Here is a 14,306-nt window from a genome sequence, read left to right on the forward strand (position 1 = left end):
TCTTTCTCAGAGTCGCTGCTTCCCAGGAGAGAGTCCCCCAGCCTGTCGGTACGGCCAATGTTCTTTGTTCCTAGATGGACGACTTTACATTTGGCCATATTAAAATGCGTATTGTTCACTTGCGCCCAGTTTGCCAACCGATCCAGGTTGCTCTGTATCAGTGATTTGCCCTCTTCATCATTTACCAGTCCCCCAATCACCGTGTCATCTGCAAACTTCATCAGTGATGATGATTTTATGTTTTCCCACAACTCGCTGATAAAAATGTTAAGTAGCACAGGGCCAACAACTGATTCCTGGAAACAACCCTGCTTGAGGATGTTTCCCCATGTACAATCACATTTTGAGACCTGTCAGTTAGCCAGTTTTTAACCCATGTCATGTGTGCATTCATGAAAACAAGGACCAATTGACTTGGGAACATCTCAAAGATGCAGATAAACATGTAGGCAAAAAGTTACTAGTGTAACTCTTCTGCCCGTCAGAGTTGGCAGAAACAAGGGCCGGGTTCAGTATCTAGGGGTTCTGTTTCAATAACACAATGCAAAACCAGCTCGAGCCCCCGCCCACTGACCTGGGACAATTACATACCACCCCCCTGGGCCCCTCTAAGAGGCAATACTTCCCCTCTCACAAGCACGGAGTCTGAGTGTAGCAAAAGCCTTTTAATAAAGGAGGGAAACAATGCAGCATTATGTTGGGGAAACACCACAAACAGGATTCATAACACAAACCATGAGCAAATGACCCACCTCCAAGTAAGTTTAGCCGTGTCCTTTTCCCCTCAGGATCTTAAGTCCAGCAACCCAGCAGTCACCCCACCCACAGTTTCAGACCTTGGTCAGTGCAGCCCCAGAGTTTAGAAGTTCATCTGCAGAGTTTACCTCCAAGCCTGGGAGGAGGTGGGTATGGGGGGACCATCTTACATGCTCTGGTGCTCAGGTTGATGGCTGAGTGCCACACCTCTCCACGGGGTTCTGCTGCAAACGTCACCGCCAGCCACGCCTCTCCACCAGCCACCCTGCTAGCCACGCCACCTGCTGTCCACTCTGCTCCGCTCGCTCTCCTGCTGTCTGCGGCACACCGCTCGCCTCTCAGCTAGCCACTCACCAACTTGTCTTCAGGGCCCCCCTACTTAACACAGTTCTCAGCTACATCAGCTCTCAGTGAGTTTACCTGGTAGTAGGGGAGCCTCAACGCTGGTGCACCACTAGCCCAAAGTGGGTCCAATGCTTAGACCTAGGTATCAGTGATCTCAGCTCTGCAGTATGCAACAACACTCCTAATGGAATCAAAATTAGGTCTGCTATTACACAGTAGAGAGAGGAAGGGCCAAAGTGGTGTTTAGGACCCTCAGAAGAGCCCCACACTACCAGGTACACATATCTGTCCCCAACCTCTCTCAAGTCATTGGTTTTGGAACCCATGTGCCTTGCCTAGCAAGTGCTGCTCAGGTGAGAGTGAGTCCCTTCATCATAAAATGCCAAGTACAGTTCTACTGTCCTTGATTCAGATAACCAGGATAACAACCCTTTATTACTCCTGCCCCAATAACAAAGAGACTGGGGATCCCACAGCAGCCAAAGTGACCATTTGGGCAGGCAGTCCATCGTGTTAGGCAGGGTGGGTGTGCTCATGCAAACGAGATCAGCCCCTGAAGTCCTTTTCCACAGCTCACCACCAGATGTCAGGGTACAGCTCATTCTGACTCTGCTTACAGTAGCTACTAAAACCCCCTGGAAATAGACAAAATCATTGCTCTGCTAGATGAAAGACGGAAAGTAAAAGCACATGGATCGACCACAGAAAACGAATACCAAAGACTAGCTAAAATGATAAATAATAAATGCAGATCAGCAAAGTCTTAATGGCTGAATGAGAAATGCAAATAATTTGAAGAACTGGATAAAGAAAATAAACAAAGTGAGATGTATCAAAAGATATGATTACAGAAGGAAAGTGACCAATATGACTCTTATTGACAAAAAGCAACCATATCTGACAGGCCCTAAAGACAAGAACGAGAGATGGTGAGAATATAGGAATGAATTATATGGTGATGATAGGCCTGAAAAACCAGCCAGAGATCAATCAAATAAGCACCTGTCAATAATGGATGAAGACAGCATGGTAGCAATAAAAAGACGTCTGAATGGAAAAGCAGTAGGTTGTGATGGAAAACCAGCTGATTTAAAGCAAAGGGGCTTAAGGCTCTGTCAAGGTTCCTTCCCCACTCTGAACTCTAGGGTACAGATGTGGGGACCTGCATGAAAACCTCCTAAGCTTACTTTTACCAGCTTAGGTTAAAACTTCCCCAAGGTACAAACTATTTTACCCTTTGCCCTTGGACTCCCACTGCCACCACCAAACGTTTATCTGGGTTTATTTATTAGGAAAGCATTGTTTGGAAACGTCTTTCCCCCCCAATATCCTCCCAACCCTTGCACCCCACTTCCTGGGGAAGGTTTAGTAAAAATCCTCACCAATTTGCATAGGTGATCACAGACCCAAACCCTTGAATCTTAAGAACAATGAAAAAGCATTCCGTTTCTGAAAAGAAGGATTTTAATAGAAGTAAAAAGAATCACCTCTGTAAAATCAGGATGGTAAATACCTTACAGGGTAATTAGATTCAAAACATAGAGAATCCCTCTAGGCAAAACCTTAAGTTACAAAAAGGCACACAGACAGGAATATCCATTCTATTCAGCACAACTTAATTTCTCAGCCATTTAAAGAAATCATAATCTAACGCATATCTAGCTAGATTACTTACTAAGTTCTAAGACTCCATTCCTGTTCTGTCCCCGGCAAAAGCATCACACAGACAGACACAGACCCTTTGTTTTTCTCCCTCCTCCCAGCTTTTGAAAGTATCTTGTCTCCTCATTGGTCATTTTTGGTCAGGTGCCAGCGAGGTTATCCTAGCTTCTTAACCCTTTACAGGTGAAAGTATTTTTCCTCTGGCCAGGAGGGATTTTAAAGGTGTTTACCCTTCCCTTTATATTTATGACAGGCTCCAAAGGCCTCTCAGAGTTAACGAAGAACATGTATGAGACAGCAGACTTGCCAGAGGATTTGACAACTTCAATGTGTATCCAAATCTCAGAAAAGAACAACGCTATGGACCGTGACAACTACAGAACAAGCAGCCTAGTATCTCAGAGACTTTTGCAAGTTGTTCAGAACCAAATACAAGGAAAGACCGATCAGGAAATAAGCAAACAAGAAGATGATTTTGAATGTGGAAAAGGCACCATAAACACCATTGTGAAACTTTGATGCTCATATTAGAAAGATCAGTTGAACAGGTGAAAACAATATGCTTGTGTTTCATTGACTTCCAAAAAGTATTTGACAGAAGCTACCACTACAAACTGCTCAATATATTCAGGTGTGTAAGGATTGATGGATACAAATGCCGAGTAATAAAACAATTATACTGGGATCAGAAGGCAATTAGAACGGGAGATGAAAATGAAAATCTAACAGAGATCTAGAGAGGAGTGAGATAAGGCGGTATGATGTCACTGACTTTATTTTACATTTATAATGAGTATTTGATTAAATTAATTGAGGAAACAGAGGAAGGTATTAAGATGAATGGAAAATGAGCAAATAACATTCACTATGCAGATGACACAGTGCTCTTGCATGATTCAGAAGAAGGTGGAGATTATATATGAATATGGCAAAGAATATGGTCTAGAGTTGAATGGGGACAGGACAAAAGCTGTGGTGACATGCAAGAATCGTTGGAAAACATGCAAGATTTCAGTGAATGATACAACCATACAACAAGAGAGAAATTATTGCTAGTTAGGAAGCACCATAACAGAAGATGGCAAATTGGATACTGAAGTCAGCACCAGAATAGCAAGAACGCAAGAGATATTCTGGAAGAATAAACCTCTGATGAGAAGGGACATAAATCTGAAAACTAATTTCTGACTCTTGCAAATGTACACTTGGTCTGTGTTAAGTTACAGCTGGGAAACATGGACATTCCAACAATCAATAATAAAGAAACTACAATCCTTCGAATGATGGTGTTACAAGAGAATTCTGAAAATATCATGAATGGACCACGTAACCAGCGACAAAGTACTGGAGATGACTGGAACTAAGCAAATGTTAATTGGAGGGTTTATGAAAAGAAAGGTTCAATTTGCTGGGGATGTTTTAAGAGGTTCCACGAGCGACGCATGTTTACAGGCACCAGAAGGGAAAGTCGATGGCAGAAGAACACAAAGCAGAAAAAGAAGGTCTGGGGTGGACGATGGGTGGATCAAAAGGACTACAGTACTCACCCCCAAAGAGATTAGCAGAGGTCCATACACAATGGGGTACCTTGGTTGCAAACCTCCAGTGATGGATATGCCATATAAGAAGAAGACAAACATGTGTCATGCTGACTGTGCACCAGGTGCATACAGTCATGGTGGTATCATGAGAATGAAGAGAATCATGGTGGCGAAATGAGGATGAAGACAAACTTGAGCTGCCTGTTACTGAGGGCTGGTTTCGAAGTCCAATCTTTGTTGCTCCCAAAAGCAAGCACTGCTCATGAACTGAATCTGTAGCGCAGGGACTTTGCCCTCCTTTGTCTAGTTCTTTCGCACGGTCCCTGAATGTGAACATAGCAATGAGTGCAGGGCAGAACGATGATGTTTGTGAAGGGATGAAGAATAAGCAGGTTTAGCAAAGCTGGGATTTGAACCCACATATCAAGAGCACAATATATAACTACCTCATTGCCTTAATCACTCAGCCACACCACCTGAGGAGGATATGATCATTTATCTCCTTCTAAAATCTTGATTTACCTATTACAAAGGGTGGGCTTTCTAACACACAATTTCTGTGCTTTTATACATGAGTGACAAAGAAGAAGGATCACACCCCAGAAACAGACCCTGTGGGGGCACAGCTGGATTTGCTGTTTGGATTCTGCATCTCATAAAAATGGACATGCTCCAGCTCAACCACAGCTATTGAACCGGAAACAAGAATTAATTCGGAGAAACCCCCTGGCCTACACCATGCTGGAGGTCAGATGAGACAAGCATAATTGTCCCTTCTGGACTTGCAGTCTAGGAACTGGTCTGTGGTTTTAAACTGAGGGCAGAGAGAAGATACAAGCCTGCATCTCCAACACTAGGGGTTATTTCTAAAGAATATGGACTGGATTCTGTTCACACTTAAACCAATCCAGAACAACTTCATCTTGGTCAGGTGTGACTCCAGATTGACTCCAGGGAAGCCGAGATCAGAATCCAGCCCTGACCCCACTACAGACAGAGGCTGGCTCAGGACTGACCCTGGGTGATGTTCCCCTGAGCTTTGCCCAAGGCACCAGTAAGCGTTTCAGACTGGCAGACGCGCAGTGAACTGGGAGCAGGGAAGGAGTCCTGTGGGGGGATAGCGCCTTCCAGCAGATCCGAGAGGTGGCAGGATATTTCAAAGCTTTGGAGACGCAGCTGCCCCTACAAAGCAATTAAATCCTTCTCCAGCCGAGAGCTCTGTCTTCTCGCAAGGGGATGGTGTTGTAAGAGGCAGAGATGTCCAGAGCCCCTGCTCCATCCAGCCTCGGTGAGGCACTCCAGTGACCTCTGCACCAGGAATGGGATGGTCTTCTCAGACACTGACACACATCTGTGCATGCCTTGGCCCAGTGTGACTTCCCTTCGCACGGATCCGGAGCTGAAGGTAAAGACGGTACCTCTTCCCCAATGGCTGAGAGCCCTGCTGGGGTGAATCAGTATCAGGCCCAGGTGGTGGCATGCTGGGACCCCATCCAAAATCCAGGAAGTCTGCAATGGGTTTTGGATCGGGCCCACCACATTCAGACAAGTGCCTAGTTTGCTAGGATGGTCCTACCACAGACAGCCTCCTCAGCACACGAACTGCAGGTGGACATGACGGTCTGCACCCCTGTATTCCCCCCTTTTAGGATTTCTAAATCTCAACCCATATACTTCAGGAGTAATTTGAAACCTTTATAAAACAGCTTTCCAGACAGTTTTGCAATTGGGGTGGGGACTTCCTTGTCAGAGCCCTGGCATCTCTGGGCTTGCCGCATCAGTTATGAAAGTAACTGGACGTGCCGTGTCGCCGGCCTCCCAGCCTGGGAAACCTGAAGTCAGACCCGTGGCCCTGGGGCTGGGAGGGCACCGGGCAGAGCCCGCGGGACCTCTCCCCCCTGTCACCGGAGAGGGAGCCACCTCAGGGCTGCCCAGGCCACTGGGGGTCCTGCCCTTGGAGGTCGACACCACCCCTCTGGAGGAGAAGGGGCGGGGCTCTGAGGAGAAGGGGCGGGGCTCTGAGGGGAGGGGGAGGGGCCTTGTGGCGGGTGATGAGGGAAGGGGCGGGGCTCTGAGGAGAGGGGGAGGGGCCTTGTGGCGGGTGATGAGGGAAGGGGCGGGGCTCTGTGGAGCGGAGCCTGTAGCAGACTTTGAGGGTGGGGCGGAGCTTGCGGCGGGCTAGGAGAGGGGAAGGGGCGGGGCTTTGACGGGCGGGGCTCGTCTCGCGCCTCCTAAGCAGGGGCGGAGGCGGGGCATGGGTTGGAATCCGATTGGCCGCTGGGCCCCCCTCCCCCCACTTCCCCGTCCGCGCTCTCGCGAGGTTGTCGCGCTCCTTCCAGCTCTCGCGAGAACAGGGCGAGAGGCTCGGCTGCGCCTGCGCCGGACCTGGGACCGCAGCGTCTGTGGAGTGATGGGAACGGGGAGGTGAGACCGGAAACGGCCCCGGGGATACCCTCCCCCGCGCCACGTCACCGCCCCCCCATCCGGAGACCTCCCCCCGGAGATACCCCCGCGTCACAGCCCCCTCCCAACTGCCCCTCCCCGCACGGGGGTTCCCTGCCCCCCCCTCCCACCCCCTTTCCCAGCCTGCCCCCGCCGCCGCCACGGCTCGTTGTGCCCCCCCCGGATCCCCGCCCTGGGATCAGCCCCTCCCCCCACCGGGCACCTGGTTCCTGCCCCCCCTTCGCCCTCCCCCTCCGCAGGCTCCAGGGGTTTCAACCTGGGGAGGCCCAAACAGGTGGCGGGGGGGGTCACACGGGGAAGCTGAGCCAGCCAGTGTGTGGTAGAAATGCTCATAGGGGAGGGGCGGGTGTCCTGGCTGTACGGGGAGGGGTAGCGGGGGGAGGGGCGGGTGTCCTGGCTGTACGGGGAGGGGTAGCGGGGGGAGGGGCGGGTGTCCTGGCTGTACGGGGAGGGGTAGCGGGGGAGGGGCGGGTGTCCTGGCTATACGGGGAAGGGTAGCTGGGGGAGGGGAGGGTTTCCTGGCTGGGGGGGGGAGGTAGATGTGGATGGGGGAGGGTGTCCAGGTTATAGGAGGGTGGTGGGGTAGGTATTGATGGGGCAGGAGAGTGTCCTGGCTGGGGCGGGGGGTGAGGGGTAGATGTGGACGGGGGCAGGAGAGTGCCCTGGCTATAGGGTTGAGATGGATAAGACTGAGACACTGGCTGGGGTGTAGCTCTGGAAAGGGGATGAGTGATTCTCAGGGCCTCCCCATCTCTGTCTCTCTCCCCACAGATGCCCCGTCACTGCTCTGCTACCGGCTGCTGCACCCGGGACACCCGCGAGACCCGCAATCGAGGCATCTCCTTCCATCGGTAAGAATTACCCTTGCCCTGTGCCCTCCCCACAACCTCCCCTTACAACTGGCCCTTTCGCCCTCCCCTCCCTGTGGGGAAGATGCAAGGGGACATCTGGGTACACTGAACAGCTGTACATTTAACGCCAATGGAAAGGAAATACTTTCCTAGCACAGTCTGCGTAACTTCCTGCCACAAGGACTCGCTTGTTATCATCAACGCTTGTTGCTCCAAAACCACAGCTGAGACCTGGTGTGATCTAGGAACCGCTGAGGAGTTAGGACCAATTTCCCCTTGTAGGCAGGTTATTCCAGAGCTGTCCACTAGGGGGTGTCTTGCCTCTTCCTCTAACGCCGCTGGGTCCTGTCGGAGAAGGATGCCGGGCTACCGGGGTCTTTGGTCTGATCCAGTCTGGTTGGTCCTACGTCCCAGCTCCAGTGGGTCATTTGGAGGTGGTTTTGCTTTTTCTTCTCTGTACCTAGAGGACATTAGCATCTCTGGGTTGAAAAGTCCTGCGGGGGAGGTAGTTCTTAGATCTGCCTTTGCACCCATGGACTCTCTCCTTGTGGCAGTTGAACCCCTGCCCCGGCCCATGCCTCTTCCAGAAGCTGAATGGTGCCATTTCTGTCCTCGCAGGCTACCCAAGAAAGACAACCCACGGCGCAGTGTGTGGCTGGAGAACTGTCAGCGCAAGGACCCGAGCGGCCAGGGCCCCTGGAATCCAGCCTCTGACTACATCTACTTCTGCTCCAAGCACTTCGAGAAGAGCTGCTTTGAGATGGTGGGAATCAGGTGGGTGCAGGAGGCTGACTGACACCCAGGGACGCCCAGCTCTGTGTCCTGAAGCCGGGTGGTTTTAGTGAGGCTGAGCCTTGCTAGTTTGGGAGATGAGCTTTTTCGCCAGGTCTCCATAACTATGCCAGCAGCTGCCCCTGGCATCCCAGCTGGGCATGCCAGGGTGGAGGGGTGGAGAAAAACAGCACCACCAGCCACATAGATGCCTGGTTCAGGTCCTCTCTCCTCTGGGAGGATGGGTTGGACCACGTGGAGCCCTGCCCTGAACTCTCTTCATCTGCCCTCTGGAAGGATGGACTGGTTCGTATGGTTCCCCTAATCCTGACATACCTCCTCCTACCCCTGGGAAGATGGACTGGTCTGTACAGTTACCCCTAGACCAAACATACTCCTCCAGAAGAAGGACTGGTCTGTACAGTTCCCCCTAGTCCTGGCATGTCCCCCCAAAGCTGGACTGGTCCATATGGTTCCCTCTAGTCCAGATGTCCCCCCTGGTGAAGATAGACTGGTCTGTACAGTCCCCTCCAGGTTGGTCCATCCTCCCCTCCCTGTGAGGATGGACTGGGCCATACGGTTCCCCCACCTTCCAGTCCAGACACACTCCCTCTATCCTGGATGGTGAACTAGTCTGTATGGTCCCAGTAGTCCAGATGCACTTAGGCCACGTCTACCCGATCGGCGGGTAGTGATCGATCTATCGGGGATCGATTTATTATGTCTAGTGTAGACGCGATAAATCGATCCCCGATCGCTCTGCTGTCGACTCCGGAACGCCACCAGGGTGCAAGGCGGAAGCGGAGTCGACGGGGGAGCGGCGGCCATCGATCCCGCGCCGTGAGGATGCGAAGTAAGTGATTCTAAGTCCATCTAAGATGTGTCGACTTCAGCTACGCTATTCTCGTAGCTGAAGTTGCATATCTTAGAGCGATTCCCCCAACCTCCAGTGTAGACCAGGCCTTACACTCCCCATGAGGGTGGACTGATCTGAATGGTTTCCCCTAGTCTAGACACCCCCCCTCGTCCCGCAAAGGTGAGCTGGTCCATTTTGAGCACCCCCACCCCACCCCAGATGCAGACACATCCCATCTCCCTCTCCCTGTGAGGACTGACGGACCGTGAGTCCCCTTAAGGCCTTTCTTAAGGCCTGTTCGTCACAGTTCCTTGGCCACATTTTGCAGTGAGTTCTGTTGAAACACAGTTCCGGTTTGTTACAGCAGATCTCTCAATGCAGGGTCTTGCTAGCGAGCAAAAGAATGCATGGTGTGGGGGTTTTACATTAATTTTTTTGAGAACATAAAAATAGGGTGGGGTTTATTGTAAGGGAGGGTAAACATACCCACAACCACTAACCCACCTAATTAAAGTCAATCCGCAGTTGTGTAATAGGACAAAGAGCTCATCTGCACTGGGAAGTTAACTGGGTGAGATGTAAATGTAAAGCACTGTAACTATTCTACAATAAGTATGCGCAAGTCACTGGGCTCAAGGCAGGGGAGAATGGATGAAATGCTGTGGCCCATGTTAGATAGGAGGTCAGAGTAGATGATCTTTTGGCCTTAAAAATCTATGAATGTGGAACCCCAAGGGCCGGCTGTGTGGATCCAATCATGGGATCGGGGCCTTAAGCACCTAAATAAAACAAGGTGTGCTTCAGAGACTAAGGGATTTGTGAGAGAGAGGGTAAAAAAAATCAGACTGCTTCTTATTTCGAAGCCTGTATGCAGGTGACCACAAATTAAGCCCTGGTCTACACTTAAAATTTAGATCAGCCTAGCTACATGGCTCAGGGGTGTGAAAAATTCACGCTTTTGGGCGCCGTAGTTCAGCTTCCCTAAGCCCCGGTGTGGACATGGCTAGGTCGACAGAAGAATTCTCTCGAGGAGGTGGGTTACCTGCATCTCCATCAACACAGGAAGCGTCTACGCTCCGGTGCTACAGCATGACAGGTGCTGCTGCGCCACCCAGAGTGTAGACCTGGCCTAGGACAGACCAATTGATAAGTTGAAAACCATATGCGCCAAAGTCAGGGCCTCATCCTGACCTAGTGGTTCCTATGGGGCAAAGAGCCACTTAAAAATATTCCCAGGCCAGCAAAGAGACACCCAACTAAGCTAGTGGTACAGCGTTCCCATCCAAGAGTCCCTGTGCCGGGAAAGCTTCCCCCCAGGGTGATGCCTCCAGCGCAGGGCTGTGGGGTTCTCCCCAAGCCAGCTGGACCGGGGGCAACTCGTGCCTGCTGATGTCTCTCCGCAGTGGCTACCACCGGCTCAAGGAGGGGGCCGTCCCCACCGTCTTCGAGTCCTTCTCCAAGGCACGCCGGGCAGCAAAGGTGAGGCAGAAGGGTGATGACGCCAAGGCCGCCAGGGCCTGGAGGAGGTGGAGGTGAGTGCCCGTCCTGTAGATGGTCTGCTGGGCTGGGTCGTGGGGTCAGGGGCTGGGATGTGCCAAGGCAGAGCATATGGAGCAGGGGGCTGTGCAGGCTGGGGTGCGGCTCAGAAGGGCCTGGTCTGCCCTTGTGAGACTGAGGAGGGCCCAGCCATGGCAGGGACAATGGGTCAGGGTGAGGAGCTGGAACTGGCTCTGCTGGGCTGTGTGCATTGGAGACCAGATCTCAGGGGCGGGGAGCAGGGTGAAGGTCTGGAGTGGGTGGAGCAGCCCTGGATGTTACTAGATAGAAGGGGTGTGGTCAGAAGCTGGGGCTGTCCCTGTATGCTAGCCCCGCCCCAACCTAGCCTGGGTCATCTTGGGAGCGGGGTCGGGGTGTAGGTGGGAGGGGCTGAGGCTGCCCCAGGTTTGGACTGGGCAGTCGGGCTGAGGGGAGTTGGGATGGTGTGTGGCTCTGGGACCCTGCTGTGCATGCTCTCTGCAGTGCATTGTGGGATGAGCTCTGTCCCCTCAGACGCAATCCAGGCCGAGGGGAGCAGGACGCCCTGGCCAACGCGGATATCTCATGCTTCCCGGAGGAGGAGGAGTCCGAGCTGGCCACGCCCGCAGCCGCCCCCACCACTGAGCACCGCAGCTTGCCTGGGCCCCTCCCCCAGGGGGCGGAGCTAGAAGATCAGCATGACGTCATCCTGGCCAGCCTGTCGGACATCCTTCTGGAGTACCCGGCCGTGGCCACAGGGCAGGAGGCGGCCACAGGGCAGGAGGCAGCCACAGCCACGCCGGCACTCCCGGAGACAGATGCCCCCACGCTCCCGGAGACAGATGCCGCCTCAGAGGCCCCCACGCCACCGGCCCCGGAGCCGCCCCGCCCCGTCTCCCCATCTTTCTACATGCTGCGCCTGCCGCCCCCAGCCGGCGCCTACATCCAGAGCGAGCACAGCTACCAGGTGGGCAGCGCCCTGCTGTGGAAGCGGCGTGCGGAGGCAGCCCTGGAGGCCCTTGACCGGGTCCAGCGGCAGCTGCAGGCCTGCAAGCGGCGAGAACAGCGGCTGCGGCTGCGCATCTGTGAGCTACAGCGGGAGCGGCGGGCGGCCCCGGACATGCGGCGCCAGCTCAAGGAGCACCTCCAGGTCTTCGAGCTGCAGCTGCTGCGCGAGCTGGAGTGAGGCCCGGGACTGCAGGCAGGGAGCGTCTGTGTGTAGGGTGGGGGGGGGCTTCACGCCACCCCAGAGGGACTGCATGGGACTCGGGCCTCTGCCCGGGCCCGAGGCCCTGGGCTCTGGGGCTCGGCCATGGCTGAGCTCACTCCCTGCCCACAAAAGGTGGCATGCTGGGGCTGGAGACGCAAACCTGGTGACAGCACTTCTCTGCCCCCCACCCCTGCCCCGACCTTTGCCTCTGTGCCAGGGAGGCGGATTTAAGGGTATTGTAAATAAAGGTCTTGTTTTATATGGGGGTGATGGCCCCGGAGTGTGCACAGCCTGTGGTGCGAGTGTGGCTGGGGGACAGCTGCAGGGTAACCCCAGGGCAGGCACTGCCCCTGGTGGGCGTGTGCCCATTGCCCCAGGGGGAACTGCGGGGTCAGTCCCAGGGCAGCCAATGCCCCTAGTGTGCGTGTGCCCATTGCCCGAGCGGGAGCTGTGGGGTCAGTCCCAGGGCAGCCAATGCCCCTGGTGTGTGTGTGCCCATTGCCCTAGGGGGAGCTGTGGGGTCAGTCCCAGGGCGCACAGTGTTCCTGGTGTGAGAGTGCCCATTGCCCCAGGGGGAGCTGTTGGGTTAGTCCCAGGGCGCGCAGTGTTCCTGGTGTGAGAGTGCCCATTGCCCCAGGGGGAGCTGTGGGGTCAGTCCCAGGGCGCGCAGTGTTCCTGGTGTGAGTGCCCATTGCCCTAGGGGGAGCTGTGGGGTTAGTCCCAGGGCGCGCAGTGTTCCTGGTGTGAGAGTGCCCATTGCCCCAGGGGGAGCTGTTGGGTTAGTCCCAGGGCAGGCACTGCCCTGGTGTGAGCGTGCTCCATGCCTACGATTTTCCTCCTGTGCCTCCTTCTTCAGGGTCAGTTTGAAGTGGGACTCACCGCCCCCGAGTTTCCCCATTTCTGAGCATGGAGCTGTGGGCAGGCCCCTGGTGGCTGGGTGCTCTGAGTGGCCCTAGGCCCTGTGTCCATTCCCCCTTGACCTTCGGGTTCTCTTAGTCACTGGACCAGAATCCCAGCTTGCCCAGGCTCTGCTACTCGAACCCCCCATCCTGGCTGCCAGGGGCCTGCTGCATTAACTGAGTGTTGGCATGGTGGGGGTTGGGGGGTGATGCCACCTGTTGTCCCCCCCCATCAGCTTGTCCCCTGCCCTCTGACAGGCCAAGCGCCAGAGCTGCAGTGAACACCCAGCTGAGCTCCCAGCTGGGAGACAAAAACAAGGGGCATGAAACTGACCCCATGGCAGCGAAGGGGAGAAGAGATGGAGTACGAGGGGACTTGATCCCCAGCTGGTGTCAGTCGCCCTAGCGAACAGAGCGGTCCTGGGTTACACCAGCTGTGGATCTGGACCCACTGACTTGGGGCTGGTTGATACCAGCCGTCCCTGATGTTCAGTAATCCTGGATGGAGAGGGGTTTACAGGTAGTTACAAAATGACAGAGTCAGGCCTAAATCGACTGTCACAAGCACTGACATGTTCTGTGTATCTATAAAACATGCCCCCATCGCTCACCACCCCTGGGGCCCAGCGAGCACAACAAAGAGCAGCACAGCTCCAGGGGTCTTCTCTGTGGCATGGGGGTGGCCTATGCAGGCAGGCTCTGGGAGGGGGGCTGAGCCATGGCAGTTTTGAATGGGTCAGGGGGCCCTGCTGGATTCCCTGCCCAAGGCACTGGCTCCCTGGTGGGCTCTAACTACCCTGGATGGACCCAGCTGGACAGCATCACCCGGAGTGCCCCAGCATGAGAGACGGAGGAGGTGTGAGACCAGGAGAAATGTACCAGGACAGAGGTCCAGGCCTGTGACTGGCCTAGCTAATTAAGCTCCCTAGTAGGCACCATAGGTTGGCATCTTTTCTAGGGTTGAACCCCCTCACCTTTCCTGTTTGGGGTGTGGGTCAGACACAACCAGGGAGAACCCAGACACGCACACACACACCCCCTGTGGGCTATGGATGGGGTGGGAGAGGTCCTGGTTTCTCTGGGGGTGGGAGAGAGATCCAAGCAGCCTCCTAGTTCCTCCCAAAACATCCCTCAATGTCTCGGAGCAAGGTTGGCATCTTCACCTGGGGATCTGGCCCTATTGGCCCCAGCAGGAGTCAATGGGGCAGACCCCCAGCAGAGGGTCAGACAGCCATAGCTCCTTTTAGGTGGCCATAGCTCCTTTTAGGTCACCATCACTCAGCAGCCCAGGCTGACGAGCTGGACAGGGCAGGGGCAGTCAGACACAGAGCAATGTCAGTAGAGCAGCCGAGAACCTAGAGCCACACCAGGACCTTGTCCTCACTCAGCCCTCGCTGGATGAGCAGGAGCGTTACGTGGAGCTGCACAGACGCTGTT

The 14,306-nt window shown here is 54.2% G+C and overlaps 1 protein-coding gene across 4 annotated transcripts; it reads left to right on the forward strand.

The window, feature by feature from the left end:
- The first annotated feature begins 6,543 nt into the window (after positions 1-6,543).
- On the forward strand, positions 6,544-12,229 carry THAP7 (THAP domain containing 7). Of its 4 annotated transcripts, none has more exons than XM_043534667.1 (5): positions 6,544-6,728; positions 7,539-7,618; positions 8,237-8,392; positions 10,582-10,777; positions 11,295-12,229. In XM_043534667.1, exons 1-5 carry the CDS (start codon positions 6,559-6,561, stop codon positions 11,944-11,946), a joined length of 1,254 nt encoding a protein of 417 aa, XP_043390602.1. In that variant the 5' UTR covers positions 6,544-6,558; the 3' UTR covers positions 11,947-12,229. The 4 variants fall into 4 exon arrangements, with proteins under 4 accessions (XP_043390602.1, XP_037744538.1, XP_037744536.1 ...); XM_037888610.2 differs by having other exon boundaries at positions 6,572-6,728; positions 10,649-10,777; XM_037888608.2 differs by having other exon boundaries at positions 6,595-6,728; positions 10,649-10,777; positions 11,265-12,229.
- The last annotated feature ends 2,077 nt before the right edge of the window (positions 12,230-14,306 follow it).

Source organism: Chelonia mydas, chromosome 23 (genome assembly GCF_015237465.2).
Source record: "Chelonia mydas isolate rCheMyd1 chromosome 23, rCheMyd1.pri.v2, whole genome shotgun sequence".
Classification (NCBI taxonomy): Eukaryota; Metazoa; Chordata; order Testudines; family Cheloniidae; genus Chelonia; species Chelonia mydas.

Coding starts and splice junctions, on each gene's coding strand:
- THAP7 (XM_043534667.1), top strand. CDS start 6,559: ATGGGTTGGAATCCGATTGGCCGCTGGGCCCCCCTCCCCCCACTTCCC. Junction 7,619..8,236: donor CGAGGCATCTCCTTCCATCG/GTAAGAATTACC, acceptor CTGTCCTCGCAG/GCTACCCAAGAAAGACAACC. Junction 8,393..10,581: donor TTTGAGATGGTGGGAATCAG/GTGGGTGCAGGA, acceptor CCTCCAGCGCAG/GGCTGTGGGGTTCTCCCCAA.